General features: G+C 45.7%; 1 protein-coding gene across 1 annotated transcript in view; it reads right to left on the minus strand.

The window, feature by feature from the left end:
• The window catches only part of GRIN2C (glutamate ionotropic receptor NMDA type subunit 2C), a 90,904-nt gene that overhangs the window by 22,313 nt on the left and 51,774 nt on the right, over positions 1-16,817 (minus strand). Inside the window, exons 6-7 of the mRNA XM_053375822.1 lie at positions 11,127-11,295; positions 6,893-7,046 (exon numbers count right to left, since the gene is read on the minus strand). Coding sequence (XP_053231797.1) covers positions 6,893-7,046; positions 11,127-11,295 — 323 coding nt within the window. The remainder of the gene's footprint in view (positions 1-6,892; positions 7,047-11,126; positions 11,296-16,817) is intronic.

Below are 16,817 nucleotides of genomic sequence, written 5' to 3' on the forward strand. Positions count from 1 at the left end.
CCTTTATATTCCCCCCATTCTTAAGAGCCTTTTTTGTTTTGAGTTGCTCCTGTATTTCTATGGCTTCCGAAAGGCTTTAGAGATGATCACTTCAGGTTCCCAGTCCAAAATGTGTGGGGGTACACACACACACACACACACAGTGTGTTATATGATAACTAGAGTACAGGTAATTACTGTGTACCAGGTTGACCGTGACTGCAAGAGGCAGCCACTCTGTTCTGTGATGCTAAGAGGATCTGGCATGTAGAATCTCCCAGGTTTTTGTGCATGTGTGTGTGTGTGTTTTTTTTTAAATCCATATCAGAGAAGTGTCTTTGTCCTAGAGGAATTTTTAAAATGTCTGATTCTTTTATTTTTCTGAACGGTAAGTAAAAGGTTCCGAGAGAGGTTTCTGACAAGCCTTCTCCTCTTTTTTAAAAAAAATAAAATGAAGTACATATTCCTCTAAGGGAGGGGTACAGTGGTACCTCAGGTTACATACGCTTCAGGTTACATATGCTTCAGGTTACAGACTCCGCTAACCCAGAAATAGTACCTCAGGTTAAGAACTTTGCTTCAGGATGAGAACAGAAATCGTGCTTCGGCGGTGCGGTGGCAGTGGGAGGCCCCATTAGCTAAAGTGGTGCTTCAGGTTAAGAACAGTTTCAGGTTAAGAACGGACCTCCGGAATGAAGTAAGTACTTAACCCGAGGTACCACTGTACACTTCTACATGCCACACTTACCCTTAACCAGTAAAGGCTGGCAGAGGTCACTACCAGAGGGGAGCTGGCATGGAGGCTGGCACAAAGTGGGAGCAAATGGACAGACTCCAGCACTGCACCCACATCATGCCAGCCTCCCCACTGCCTCCCCCATCTCAGTTACCAGCGGCACCCTCTGCAATGGTAAGCAATGCTGCTCCATTCCACCAGCCACTACTGCCCTTAAAAAACAGCTTCCTGCCTCTATTCCATTTTAATATTCTAGCTGAGGACCAGGCATGCAATGGGCTGCTTCCACCCACACTGAAGGCACAAGGGAACTCGGCTCAGAGCCATGGGATGATGCTGGTTCACTGAGCAAATGCACATCTGTTGGCCAATACTATCAACTTTCCAAATCCCTGCCAAATGGGTTTTTTATAGTACTTGTGCCTTTGGGCAGCGATCCCCACCTGTAAAACAGTAGGCAAAATGGTACCCTCTTGATTTCCGAATGCACTTACTCCCTGCTAAGCTTATGCCATCGGTGTGCTACTGCTTTTCTCCCTAGGAGTACTGGATGCTCCTTTAAACTGAACTTGCACTTGATCCTCTAGTGGACTCAACAAATCTCCACTTCCCCAGGAATCAGCCACTGCCTGCCTTTCTGCGAAACGGCTCCTCTCTCATGAGGTGTAATAGATTCCCCCCGACTGTTAAACAAGCTTCTATTTTAAATACTAGACCAATCAATCACTTGCCGTGTCAAAAGGCAAAACACAGCTGTTGTGCATCGAGGATGGCATTTCAAAGCTTTCCAAAGTACAACAGCATGACGTTGGATCCCCCCCACCCCACGCCCGGAAGATGTAGCTCACTTGCTCAGCACCATACTGCGAGGTGCTAACTCATGTAACGTAATACGTGTGCCTCTTTTTCAGATCCAGCAACTGATGGAAGACAGACTACCACCTTTCTTGCACATAAACATTTGCCAGCGCTCACTCAAAATAGCTAAAAAGCTACGGTAATATTTCACGCAAGGCTCTTGCAGATGCATAGCTACATTAATTTATCTTCCCAATGGATATTGTTTTCACTAATCTTCAACAAAGATTTCCTTTTGTTTCCATAATTATGTGTTTGCCGTTCCAAGAGAGAGCCTGATATGACCCCCCTCGACTGATTGCAGCGATAATTCTGCCTCCCTGTTGTTTATTTTGTTGTTTATTTTAGTGCCTTCAGCTTTCAGCATAGATGACGGTTGGTGCCAGAGAAACACAAGAAAGGAAGTGACAGCTTTTGTTTCACAACAGGAAGGAGGAGGGGCAGCTCTCAGGAAGCCCTGCCTGCCTCAGAGGGGCTTTAATGGGAGCCTATGAGAAGCCAGTGTCCTCACCTGGCACCGAGCAATTCGTTTCCAAGGGAGCTCCATGGAGTGGAAGGAAATGCATCCCTTCCTTCGAGGGCAAACAATAAATTCCGCAATATAACAAGCTAGAACCAAAGCGTCTGGTTTTGTCCGTATCTTTCAACTCCAAGTGGGAAAAGGAGAAAGCCCCTTTCAGCTATGATACACCCATGGATAAACAACACCTCACGGAGGTGACCATGTGGCAGCAGGCTCCGCCCCTGCCCAAGGGGCCTGCACTTCATTGGCTGCACACACACCATACATTTAAAGCACTTGACATTCCCCAAAGAACCCTGGGACTGTAGTTTGTTGAGGGTGCTGGGGGACTGTAGCTCTGTGAGGTGTAAGCTACCATTTCCCATCATTCTTCAAGGAAGTCACCTGTTTTAGATGTATGGTATAGTCGTACCTCGGGTTACAGACGCTTCAGGTTACAGACGCTTCAGGTTACAGACTCCGCTAACCCAGAAATAGTACCTCAGGTTAAGAACTTTGCTTCAGGATGAGAACAGAAATCGCACGACGGCGGCGCAGTGGCAGCGGGAGGCCCCATTAGCTAAAGTGGTACCTCAGGTTAAGAACAGTTTCAGGTTAAGAACAGTTTCAGGTTAAGAACAGACCTCTGGAACGAATTAAGTTCTTAACCCGAGGTACCACTGTATAGGGGAGTTCTTAATATCTCTATGTTTTATTATGTTTCGGTATATGCTGGAAGTTGCCCAGAGTGGCTGGGGCAACCCAGTCAGATGGGCGGAATACAAATAGTAAAATTATCATCATCATCATCTTCATCATTGTGTATGTGCAGCTGCTGTTTCAAATGAGCCTATGATGTGTTCAAGCGCACCTACAAAGGTATCTATCCTTTTGTGCAATCAGAACTCTATTGCTGCTGTACTGCTACCATTTTTATGCCTCTCTCCCTCTATCTAGCTTTAAAACACTTCTGAAGATTATTTGATATTACTGAAGTAATTGTGCAGAAGCATTAAAAAAAACCAAGTGTGATTAAACACACACACACAAACAAAAATCTGATCGGGAGGAAAAGTAAACAAATGGTCTGCTCTGGTCCTTCCCTAACCACTGAACTACATTGCAGCTCGAACATGGGAGGAACACATTGTAATCTAGACAGATGCAGTCACATAGTCAAAAGGTAAAAGGTAAAGGACCCCTGGATGGTTAAGTCCAGTCAAAGGTGACTATGGAATGCAGTGCTCATCTTGCTTTCAGGCCAAGGGAGCCGGCTTTGGTGCCCAGACAACTTTCCGGGTCATGTGGCCAGCATGACTAAACCGCTTCTGGCGCAACGGAACACCGTGATGGAAACCAGAGCACACGGAGACATTGTTTACCTCCCTGCTGCAGTGGTACCTATTCATCTACTTGCACTGGCGTGCTTTCGAACTGCTAGGTTGGCAGGAGCTGGAACAGAGCAACAGGAGCTCACTCCATTGCAGGGATTCAAACTGCTGACCTTCTGGTCGGCAAGCCCAAGAGGCTCAGTGGTTTAGACCACAGCACAAAGTCCCACTGCCTGGCATATGGAAAGACAATTGCAATTCCATGCATACTGACTCTATCTCGCTACACACATGCACCTTACACCAGCTTTGGCTGCAGGAAGGGAGATAACTTCACTTTCCAAGCCATCCTCCATTTGAAACCTTTTTGGAAAGATCTCTACATCAAGAGTCTGTCTAATGATTAGCTCCCATTAAAAGACAACTAGCAGCTATCCTAGGCTATTAACCAGCCATCTCCCCGACAAAGGAATGGCTGGCTAGCAGCCATAACAATACACCCACATCCTTGTAAACAGGGGTTGCAAGCAAATTACCCAATAAAAGAGTCGCCACCACCAAGGGCTGCTATGTTTAATATGCAGAGACCGTATTATGCTAGACTATCTACACTGTGGGGATGATGCAAGGAATTTAGACCACAATAAACAAAAGGAAGGACACGGGAGATTCTGGGAACCACGGGTGCAGTATAAACTGAAGCTATATGGCTGGCTTCAGCACAATTCTCAAGCTATCCAGCACTAAACAGATGAAAGAGCTTGCCAGAGGGGAGTGCTAGCAAGCTAATTGGCCCATGATAAAAAAAACAATACTTTAAGTGGGAAATGAACTCTTAACGCTGCTAATCCAACACGCAAGTTTAAAACTTAAGTGCCGCCTCCCACACTGTATCTGTCCCAAACTACTCTATGGACGCCGCCAAGTAATTGATGCATTTGGTAGCAATGCATCAACGGAGCGCCCATCAGTCAGGAGACATCATTAGAGCAATAAATTTTTATCCTACAGTACATTTCATCCAAGAAGCACTGAGTACACTATAAAACCGTTGATGAACTTGCTTTACTGCTTTGCTCTGCAGCTGGGCAGCCCAACTTTTCATACCAAGTGAGCCGCAAGAACACTTCAACACAGAACCTGCAGGCCACACACCACAAGGCCCAAATTTGAAACACACCCTTGCACTGCCTTTCTAAAGCTGACTAAGTGAGGCACCAGGCTTTGAGAAGGGGTTGCAACGCTCTGACAGGATCCTAGAGCCCTCCCACCTCCTTCCCAAATCTGGGAGATCACTAACTAGGCTTTGGGAGGTTGGTGGGAGAGATCTAGGACCATGTCAGAGCCCTCATGCCTTCTTCCCAAAGCCCAGCGCCTTGTTTACCTGGCTTTGGGAAGGCAGTGTGGAAGCTGGGGGGGGGGTGTCAAATGTTGCTGAGGGCCTTTGAGAAGCTCACAATGAAGTTTCTACAATCTCTCTGGAGAACTCTGGTCTATGGGCAGATTTTGAAAGGTGAATGAGACTCCACTGGGAAAAGGTCAAATTTTTCCAAAAGAAACGAAAGGGACACGAGAGAATGTATTGGCTCTTTAAGTCTCTGGAAACATATCAGAACAGATAATGAAGCAATACATCTTTAAGTCTCTAGGACAACACAGGCTGATTACCAGAGATCAGCATGAATTTGTTAAGAACAAATCATGCCAGGCTAAGCTAGTTTCCTCCACTGATGGAATAAACTCATGTTAATAGATAAGGGGGTGTAATTAATATCATATATCTTGACAGCTCAGCCTCTTCCGAGCCCTGCTATATTTCCTTGGTGTTGGAAGGGGAATCGCTGGCAACTGTACATCTGATGGTATCTCTTTGCTGCCAACCTTCCTTGATACCCTTTCCCTTTAGCATTTCCAAACGTGTGACTTTTCCTGTCAGTTCCCAAAGCAACACATTATTTCATGCTCATTGTTCTTTTACCTACTGCTCACCTTAACTTCTCAAGCTATCACTTCATGACAAGATCTTCCCAGGTCACCTACAGCCTCTGTTCTCTCAGCCAGTTCCTTCCTGTTTGTATCAGCCCAATTCATTAATCTCTTAATTTGTTGCCCAATTTTCTGGCACAGCATTTTATAAGAACTTTTGAAAGGATAAACACCTCCCTTTTTGAAGTTGACGCTCCATTCTTTTACAATTTACATTGTCCTCTCTTCTTCTCCACTCCCTCAATGACCTTTGCCTGCCCTCAGTTGCATTATCTCATTAGCAATTTAGCATTTGATGTCACTCATTACATGTTCATTACATGCTCCCCAACTGTTGGGAATCACCCATATCACCGCTTCCACAATCAGCCAACGAAAAACAGCTTAGACTCAACATTAACCAAGGGAAACAACACCAAACAATGTTATGAAATCGACTGGTCATGCAAAGTGTTCCTTTTGGAAGTATTTCTATTCTTCCACAAATCGTAGTTTTCAGCTTGAAAACTGAAATTGGGTAGCATTATGCACAGCCAAATATCTAAGCAGTTATAAAAGTGCTCAATTCTCCCTAGCACACATGATTTGGATCTGGCATCAGCAAACCCTCTCCTCTATTTGTGATGATCAAAGGTGAGGGCCAATCCTTATACAGCAGGACCTCTACTTACGGACATAATCAGTTCCGGAGGTCCGTCCGTAAGTCGATCAGGGTCGCTGGTAGAAGCGCCATTGTGCACAGGTGCATTCGGCGGCAGCGCACTCCTATGCATGTACAGACAACAGCAGCCACTTCTGCGCATGCGCGAATCGCGGCAAACCCAGTACAGTCATACCTCATGTTACGTCCACTTCATGTTACATTCTTTCAGATTACGTCCCACAGTGACCCGGAAGTATCGGAAAGGGTTACTTTCAGCTTTCACCGCTCGCGCATGCATGCGCAGAAGCGCAAAATGACATCACACGCATGCACAGAAGCGGTGAATCACAATCTGCGTGTGTGCAGATGCGCCACTGTGGGTTGCACTCTTTTCATGTTGCGAACGGGCCTCCGGAACGGATCCCATTTGCAACCAGAGGTACCACTGTATTTACTTCTGGGTTTGCCGCGGTCGCAACTTGGATTGGGCTCAAGTAGAGGCAGTCGTAAGTAGAGGTTCTACTGTATAGCCAAAACAGCACCATCTACACACGAGGAGGAGGCACCAGCAGCCTGGAGCAGGGGGCACTGAGGTTTATAGAAGTACAAGACATCTTTAAAAATAAACTTGGAGGGGACGGAGACAGGACGGGACGGGACTCCACCACCACCACCACCTCAAAGCCAAATGAAGAACGAATATGTTCAATGGCTACAGTAAACTTGGGGGGGAGAAAGGAACAGAATATCATGGCAAAAGGCATGGCTGGCTGAAACAGTGAACAAGGGCACCCCATTCTGCAGCACCCACTTATAGCAAGTCCCTCTTTTTGAGTGCTATCGGCATTAGCTCATACCTAGAAAAGCGGAAGGCGAGACGGTCCCATTGCTTCTTGCTACCATGACGCTGATGCCGGTCTCCACAAAGGGCACAGAGAAATCCACAATTTGCGACCGCTCCTCATTGATGGTGAGGGACCCAATGGCCATGTCTGCTCGCTTGTAATACACCTAGAAAAGAATGAAACGACAGGAATAAATCCCCCACCATGTGCACACAAAACACCACAGCTGCACACAAACTGAGCAGAGCATCTTGCACTCATTGATCCCTTCCCTATCTTGTGCTGCATCTCTAACAAGCGGAAGAGGCTGCAACCTTATACACACATGTCTGGCAAGGGCCGTAGCTCAGTGGTATCATCTGCTTTGCATGCAAAATATCCCAGGTTAAATCCCCATGGGCTCTCCAAGTAGGGCGGGCAAAGAAGCCTGCCTGAAACCACCTTGGAGAGCCACTGTCAGTCACTGAACTAGATAGACCAATGGTCTGACACGGATAAGGCAGCTTCCTATAGGAGTAAGCCTCACTGAACACAGTGGGACTTGCCCTAAGGAAATGTATATAGAATTGCTCCCTGGACAACCTATCTGCATGAATGTACTAGTGGTAAAGGTAAAGGATCCCTGGACGGTTAAGTCCAGACAAAGGTGACTATTGGGTTGTGGCACTCATCTCGCTTTCAGGCCGAGGGAGCTGGCGTTTGTCCACAGACAGCTTTCCAGGTCATGTGGCCAGCATGACTAAACTGCTTCTGGCACAACGGAAATGCCGTTTACCTTCCCGCCACAGCGGTACCTATTCATCTACTTGCACTGGCATGCTTTCGAACTGCTAGGTTGGCAGGAGCTGGGATAGGGCAACGGACAGATCACACAAACACACCATTGGCTATAGGAAACTAAAGAATAAGGGGGAATGGTTCTAACATAGATGCCTCCCAAATATGGCAGATTTCCATGTGCAAAATGACTAGCATTGTCTGTGTTGGCTCCTTGTCCTCATGGCCCATAGTAAGTTGGCAGTGCGCACCCTCCCTCCCAAGACACCAATCTTTTATTTGCACAGCATTTTTATATGGATGTCAGGTGCACTGTCCTTCTCCCCTTCCTGTCAGAAATATCATCTTGTCTTTAATATTGCTCTGTCTGCCTTGGGAACATCTGATTATGCTTTGTTCCACTCTTGCGACCTAGGCAGGAGAAATGACATTGCCGTGGCTATATAAAGTTTCTTTGTACTCCCCGCCTGCACAAGCTCCGCTCTCGAGACCACTTAGTGTAGGGATCCTTTCGACCAGGCTAAGATGCTTCTCCCCAGAACCAGGGGAGCTGGTGGGGAGTCAGGTCAGAGGGGGCAGCTAACTGCAGGTGAGTCAGTAATAGCCCTGTGAATGAATGAATGACATGACCCCAAACTCTCGCAGCACAGAGACTCACATTCACAGCACACACTATGCCTGCAACAGACGATGGTGTTGATGATGGAGAAAGACCTAAGGCAAAAAAAGTATTAGAGCCAAATAGTGGCAGTGAGGAAATGAGGCTGTAAATGCAGGACTGGGGTAATTAAGGCGGGATGAAAATTCGTACCAATTCAAAAGTTCGGGATCTGCAACAGTCGAACCTTCAACCTTCAGTTCAATCTCAAGTATGGACCCTGCTATAATCTGCAACTTGTTTGAGCAGTAATCCTTCCCTCCCCTCAGCGAAAGACAGTGGCAGCCCAAGACATTTCTCAGTCTGGAGCGACCCTCCACAACTGCAGCCAATAAGAAAGCCTCGCTGTATCATTTGCACACCACTTCCTGTCTTCATCTATCCTCCCACGGGGGGACACCTTAAGCAGGGCCACTTCCCCCTTGTGGCATGGTAGGGCCGGCTCTGCCTCAACTGGCTCCTCCCCCTTTTGCACATGGTCCATGCTGGTGATGCTGCTGCCGCCGATCCTCCTTCCTTATTGGCCCACCCCAAAAGGCAAGGATTGGGAAGAGGCTGAACAGGGCCAGCAACATTATGCCACAACTTGCTAAATTCAATACCTTGTGGAGGTTCCTCCCCACCCCACTGCATCTTTTTTTTAAAAAAAAAATTGTTAATTTAAATTACACACATATACAGAGAATTTAGAAAGAATTTACAATCTCATACTACAGAAAGAAAATTAAAGAAAAACAATTAAGAAAAAAAGAAAAGAAACTACAGAAAGAAGAAAGAAGAAAAAGCAGATTTATGTGCATAAAAAACCTTCCTAATTAATACTTAAACACTTAAATAAAAAAGACTTCTGACAAAACGAGTCTTCCAATCATTCTCATTGTACTGTTTATACTGTCATTGTTTTTTCACAGTTTTATATTCGTTAATATTGTTCCCATCTACTCCACAAACGGTGTTTATTGTGTTTACAAGTATCACTCAAGTTCTGCTAATATGGCGTGGTTGGTACAATATGATCTTATATTTTCTGGTTCAATGCTCCTCTAACTCTTCCCGTCAGTTTTGCTAGTTGTAAATATTCTAACATGAGTATCTGCCAATCTGTAATTGTCAGTATTGTTTCGTTTTTCCCACTGCATCTTAAACCCCTCAAGACTAACACTATCCATAGCTAGCAATACTAAAAGTTCAGAAAGATTTGCTTGAAAAATTGTTCCCGCCATGTGTTTCTGAGGCCGCTTCAGATCACAGGCGCTTCCCGATTCTTCTGAAGTCTTCTCCCATTTTCTCTAGTGGAAAATTTTAATAGCTGGAATCCTGGAGCAAGAATAGTTTCTACTTATGGAGAAACGGTGAGCGTTCAAGCTAGAATTCGGGGCTGCATGCCTAATACCCCACTCCCAATTTCATTGCTGCCAATGACTGCCTTCTCCCCCTCTCAGGGCTGCTTAGCTGTATTTGCCAGCACACACAGTGGGCACTTAGTGCTGCTCTGGTGACTCAGCCAGTTCAGATGGATTTATGGCTCCTTACCGGGCTGATCCAAAGCAGCTGGAGCACACCAAAGCTGTGCCTGGTGTAATGTGTCAATATTTTCTCATCCCTTTTCTAACAGGTCAGATAAAACCGACTGTCCCCTGGTTGCAAATTCTGACATGACAGCTCTGGCCAAGCTGTATGTTTGATTTCTGCTCTACCTGGAGATCTCCTGCCGCACACAAAGGGCATAAGGAAGAAGGGGAGGCTAGAACCTTCCTTCCTGTTTCACAGGACATTTGTGACAGAAGTGTTCCTACATATAATAAAAATAAATAAATAAATTTTTATTTATACCCCGCCCTTCACGGTTCAGAAAACCGGGCTCAGGGCGGCTAACAACAAATTTAAAACACTTAATTGATGCAAGAAAAAAACAGCATGAAATACAGTATAAAACGTGAATGACAATAAATTCAGAATTCAAAAATCATTTTAGCGGGGGAAATCCATCCAATAAACATTAGATGACCACCAGGGCCAGCTGGCTAAATTAGTCCTATTTGGGCCAGCGAGGAGACCAGGGGAGAATTAGCTGTGGGATCCCAGAGCGGGTAATCTTCATAAAAAGGGGAGGGGGAGGGAAGGAAGGGGAATAAAAGATCAGGCTAAGTTCAAATTGAAAGCCAGGTGGAATAGCTCTGTCTTATAGCCCCGCCCCCCAGTTTGTATTGTGAATAGGAATAGTCCTGGGAGGACTGTACCATGTTCTTTTTCTGAATATGGCTGTTACATCCATGCTGCAGATTACATCTAAATATGGATGGGGTTGAAAACATATGATCAACAGCTAGAGAAATGTAAACTGAACCCATGGAACAAACTTTTCTAACAAATGATGTACGGAGGCCACATTCACACCAGACATTAAAGCACTATGATACCACTTTAAACAGTCCTTCTGGGAGCCGTAATTTGTTAAGCGTGCTGAGAGCTGCTAGGATACCCCTATTCCCCTCCAAGAGCTACAATTCCTAAAATTCTCTGGAAAGAAGGATTGATCCAACTCTATATCCACTCTCATTTTAACACCGTTTTTCTCAAACTTGGGTCTCCAGCTGTTTTCGGACTACAATTCCCATCTTCCCTGACTACTGGTCTTATTAGCTAGGGATGATGGGAGCTGTTGTCCAAAAATGAGTCTGGGAAACAGTGCTCTAACAGAGGCATCAGGAGAGTCCCAGATCTTGCACATCCGATGACTTCTCTGTTACTCGCTATACAGATGTTACAGAGACTTTCCTAGGAAAATGCAACCTTCACGTATTTCCTTACCTCTCCGATCATGCCATTCCAGAAGCCATCAACTATTTTTCCATGTTTCCCATTTGTCACCAGGTAGAGGTCATAGGAGAACTTCACTGTCTTGGCCAGCTTCTTTAGGATATCAATGCAAAAGCCTTTGCAGCAGAGCTTGGTGTAGGGATCCATTGGTTCTTCTCCACTGAAAGGAGGATATATTAGAAACACACACATAGAACATGCTTAGTAGTCCTTTGCCTCCTGCATTGTGCTGGGGCTCTCCAATGACCTCTTAAGCGTGAGGGTGATCTCCGCCTAACTCCCTGGCCCCTTCCCTGTTTACTCAGAGCAACACTATAGCAACTGGCTCCATCACTCTTTTCTCAGAGGGGCTAGAACTCAGTCATTTGGAGGTGGCAGCCAGCCACATCCCAATCATACAATTTTTGCAATATAATTTCATCAGTGGCAAGAGAGGCTGCTGCTCTCACCTTTCCTATCTCACAAACATATCTCTCTCTCTCTCTCTCTCTCTCTCTCTCTCTCTCTGTGTGTGTGTGTGTGTGTGTGATGGCCATTACTGAAATCAACTTTGCACGCAAATGCTCTCACAAAGTATACAGCTGTCAGCATGTTCTGTCCCATGCCATTGCCCTCTAAGCACCTGTGAGGTTCTGGCATTCTGGAGCCCAACGCAGCCTAGCTGGGCTGCACACATAGTCAAGGTGTCTAGGTAGAATGAGTGATAAGAGGCACGCAACTAGGTTTGATAGTTATAGAAAGCAGATTCCAAAATACCCATCTCTATGAGGGCTGAGGCTCCAATACTTTGGCCACCTCATGAGGAGAAGACTCCTTGGAAAAGACCCTGATGTTGGGAAAGATGAAGGGCACAAGGAGAAGGGGATGACAGAGGACGAGATGGTTGGACAGTGCTCTCGAAACTACCAGCATGAGTCTGACCAGACTGCGGGAGGCAGTGGAAGACAGGAGTGCCTGGCGTGCTCTGGTCCACGGGGTCACGAAGAGTCGTACATGACTAAACAACAACAACAAATGAGGGCTACTAGCCCTGCTCATTTCCACTTACTGCCCCAAAGAAAAAACAGCAGACAGTTTTTTGCAAATTTGCTGAAGTCCCGTCTGCAGAAATGTTCCTTCACCCTTGAGTATGTGCAATCCTTTTCCTTCTTAAAGGTTGGGGGGGTCACATGCATGCAAGAGGGAGAGGTGACAGCAGGCAGGGAGGAAGGGAGGAGTAACTGATTACAAGAAGCTTCATGGAGGGGATGCCCCCTAGCTCAAGAGGAAGTGGGCAGAGGGGGAAATAGAGTGTCTGGCAATCTTTGCTCAACTCCTAAGGAAGGGGACATGCTATTCTTAGCACTAGGAAAAATGCTAATCACATCTGGGAAACTCTGCACACCACACTGGGATGCGGGGAGATGAGCAGTCTTCTAAACAGTCTGGAAAAAACATCCAGTCAGAGACCACTCCAGGAAAAGAGAGGAAAGATTAGGGGTTCTGGCTCTGACAAGAAAGCATTTGATACAGGCCTGGTAAAACAAAAAACAACAACCCTTAGGTTCCACCTTAAAACTAGACTTGCTTAAAAGATTGTACTTGTTGTTGTTGGAAATGATAGCTGAAGTCTCACTTGCTCACAGCCAGTTTGCACGTCAGAGCCAGACACATCAGAGTGTCGGCACCTCACTCGTTCCTTTTGTACTGATCTGATCTCCAAGGGAATTGTCCTCGCCTCCTCTCTGCTCAAAAGGACAGGGAAGGAAGGGGTTGCTCCACTGCTGTGGCTGCTGCCACCACCAGCAACATCACTTGATCTCAGGCCGTGGATGCAGGTGAGCATTCCCCACATGGCAACTTGGCGCACAGGCCATCTGCTTAATTCCAACTGGTGACAGGGAAATAGAATCTTGCCACATTTCTGCACCTGGTTACAAACCCCAGAAAAGCAAGCATGGGGACAACACTTTTCTGCCTGGTAGGACAATTCAGCCAACAACACATAGTGGGCAATGCTCACTGGGAGAGAATGGGGTTTCCCTGAAGGTTTCAGGTCCAAATCCTAACCGTCTCAAGCTAAAAGGTAACAAGTAATCAGGCTAGGAGAGGCCTTGGCCTTCCCCAACTCTGGGGCCTTCCAGATGATGTGGCACTCTAGCTCCCATCATCCCTGACCACTGCCCACACTCTCTGGGGCTGATGGGAGGTGGAGTCCAGCACCAGCTGGAGGGCACCAGATTGAAGAAGACAGCCTTAGATATTGCTGGTCAGAGTAGAAAAAAACTAGGTTACTCTTTACTGAAATTTGAAATATTTGAATGCTGTCATTTTCCTTAATTGCATTTTTTTGTTTCATTTCACAGAGAAGGTCTTTACCTTTAAATATTGCATAGAAATGTTTCCAATAAATAAACAGATGACGATATGGATGGACACACTACAAGGCAGCTTCATATGTTCAAAACTGGCTTGCCAAACCACATTTTTCCCCAGGGTGCTTGTGAATATACTGCCCATTGGAAGTTAGTTTCAGAATCTGTGTTTCTGCAAAAGCCTTCCGATAGTTTTTAACCTACATTTATTGAGCTGAGGAAAGTAGCTTGCTTCTTCACCCAGCAGGTTGGCTGACACAACTTTGATCAGAGGACTGCAGAGGTCGGCAACAGGCAGGTGATTAATAACTATGGGCAGACTTTTCAGGTTAGGTCTCGGTGGGGGCGTGCGGCAGACCGACTGCCATGACCACCTTTCCAGCTAGTTGCCTCCAAGGAGCAGCCACAGCCTTGAGAGTCTGCTTGCTGGGTCACCACATGTATGCAGTCCTGGAAGTGTAATTGATGGGCCAGCTCACCAGGTAGCCTGCTGGGAAAATGCTACCTTTATAGACATAGAAGTGGAGGGGAGGATGCTGCTGCTGGGGTTTCAAATCTACCTGCAAGCCAGAGACACCTCATCCAGAGCCTCCACCCCAAAGCCTCATCTTGCCTAGAGAAACCAACCTGTCGGTGTTGGGACAGGAGTCCTTCCCGCATTAAGAAAACGCTACTTCAAATTCATTCAATGTTCTGCAGCAAGGGTGGGAAGCCTATAGCCCTCCAGGTGTAGTTGAGCTCCCATCAGCTGCAGGAGTCATGTCCAATGGTCAGGGTACATGGGAACTGGAGTCTAGCAGCAGCTGGGAGCAGGACACACGTTCCCCACCTCTGTTTGGAGCAGTGTTTCCCTAACTTGGGTCTCCCACTGTTTTTGGACTACAATTTAAAGTATCACCTAGTGCAGGCATAGGCAAACTCGTCCCTCCAGATGTTTTTGGGACTACAACTCCCATCATCCCTGACCACTGGTCTTGATAGCTAGGGTTGATGGGAGCTGTTGTCCAAAAACAGCAGGAGACCCAAGTTTGGGAAACACTGGTTTAGAGGAAGTAGCATTTCTCACTGGGATCCTTGCTACACTACAGTTGCCAGCATTTTTAGTTTCTTTGTCTTTGAAAGCTGCAAGTCCAAGAGAAAGTCAGCAAGTGAAGATTTTCCAATGCAATGATAGGAAAAGCTGCGCTGAACTGAATTCGACTTTGTTATGCAACTATTAAAAACACAGTGACCCTTATTATGGAAGGAGAAGATAATTTAAAGTAAACACCAAAATAATCTCATTTGATAATCTTGCTATCATTTAGCAAAACGGAGGTTTATCTTAATTTCTGACTACCTGGTTCTTAAAATTGCCTTACTCATTGTAAGGATATGATACATAGCAGATGTAACTATGATGCATTGAGATTTGCATACAAGTTGTTTTCTCTTTTTGTTATTTCTATATTTATTTAAAAATATAACAGTAAATTTTTTTAAAAAAACAACGGAGAAAGAAAAGAAACAATAAGAATGCTCTGATTCCCAAGACTCAGCCAGCCAGGAACACTCAAGGTAACTTCTCTGTTTTCCCTGCTAAATTTTTCAGAAGTAAAAAAAAAACACCTCTGAGATCTCTATTGACTGATAATCATTTTCATCCATCAAGATGACTCCCACTTCTAGTGCCACCCTGGGAAGCAAACAAATGGCATTTCAAACTAACGGCAACGATTCCTCCAGCCAGTGGCCCAGCATCCATCATGTTTGTGTAATTTTTATGCAAATTCAATTAATTGTGTGATGTAAATTAAAATATGTCAAGTCCTGATGTGCTTCTTTTGTGGTTCTGGATATTGAGCACACTTCTCGGGGGCCCTGCCTGGGGCAGATTCTCATATTCCTTGGGCAGGCAGCAGGGAGGATAACTTTATCACTCACACACTCAGAGTCAAGAAGGATGAAGGAAGGCATCATATAAAAAGAAGACTCCCAGCAGCTTACTCTCAGCTTTGCAACTGAATCGAAAGACAGTCAGCACACCAGTGAATTTGTCCATCTTCTTGCCCCTCCATGCTTCAGGTGGCTTGCCTCTCTCGGACTCACACAGCCACCTTTTGTCTTGGGAAGTTAATTATGTTTCCCACAGATACAGAAAAGAGAGTCACAGGCTCTGATCTGCTCTGGAGACTGCAGAGGGTATGACAAGTTTGATCTTCTTGCTTCACACAGAGCCAGCAAAGGGTCCAGCCCTTCCCCATTTCAGACATCCATACAAAGTCAGAGGGTCGTTTCTGTGGTTTTGGGTCAGCAGGAGTGGTGGGTGGGCAAGCAAGTCAGTGCCAGGCAGACTGCTTCAAACATGATATGCTTGTCCAGTTTATACTGAGGAGCCAAGAAACTTCGAATAGGCTTAAGCCGAACTTTCAGCATCTACGGCTTATGATGCTGGCATTATTTGAGTTGGTAGACTCGTGTTTGCTTCTACATAGTTCCCATCCTTATTACAGACATTGCGATATATTGGCATAGTGCAATGTTTAGCTGGTGATATATCACAATGCTGAAAACCAGATATCGCCAAGCCCTACTCGCAACTAAGCTATTTGAAGTGCAAGCACCTTGTCCCAAGACTACTGTGCCCTTTTAAAATGGGGTGTGTGTGTGTGTATGTGTGTGATTATTGGGTTGTTGTTTTTATTTTGGTTGTGTATTTTGTGGTTTTATATTCTGATTTTATCCTGTGAAGCGCCCTGAGCATAGCTGTCAATGTTTCCCTTTTTTAAAGGGAAATTCCCTTATTCTGAATAGGATTCCTCGCAAGAAAAGGGAAAAGTTGACAGCTATGGCCCCGAGACCTGAGGGTAGAGGGAGGGAGGGAGGGAGGAAAATAAATAAATATGAACATAGCAGCTGAAGGACTTGTCAGCACATGGCAGAGGATTGGTACAGAGAACACCAGGGCAACAAGAATTGAGTCTGTTGCATAAGGTGCCACCAGCTCAACCACGGACCCTGCTGGAATGTTCATGCCATTGAAGAAGCAACCCCAAAGGTTATTATGCAAAGGGTTATCAACCCCTTTATGAATTCTCCAAAAATGTGGACATCTGAGTTCCACATCTGGCCATCTGATCAAGCCACTGAATTGCTGAATATTCTTTATGATGAGAAAGAAGGCATAAAGGTGAATGATAGCGGCCCACAACATGAACCCTTTGTTAAGAAAGAAAGAACCCTGCGGGCTGTTCTCAAAGCAGCAATAAGTCCTGTCAGTGCAAAAGTTCCCACTCCAAACCACCACCCACTCTCCCATGTGCCCCTTAAATCTGTTCCAGGAGTTCCC

This window comes from Podarcis raffonei, chromosome 2 (genome assembly GCF_027172205.1).
Source record: "Podarcis raffonei isolate rPodRaf1 chromosome 2, rPodRaf1.pri, whole genome shotgun sequence".
Taxonomy (NCBI): domain Eukaryota; kingdom Metazoa; phylum Chordata; class Lepidosauria; order Squamata; family Lacertidae; genus Podarcis; species Podarcis raffonei.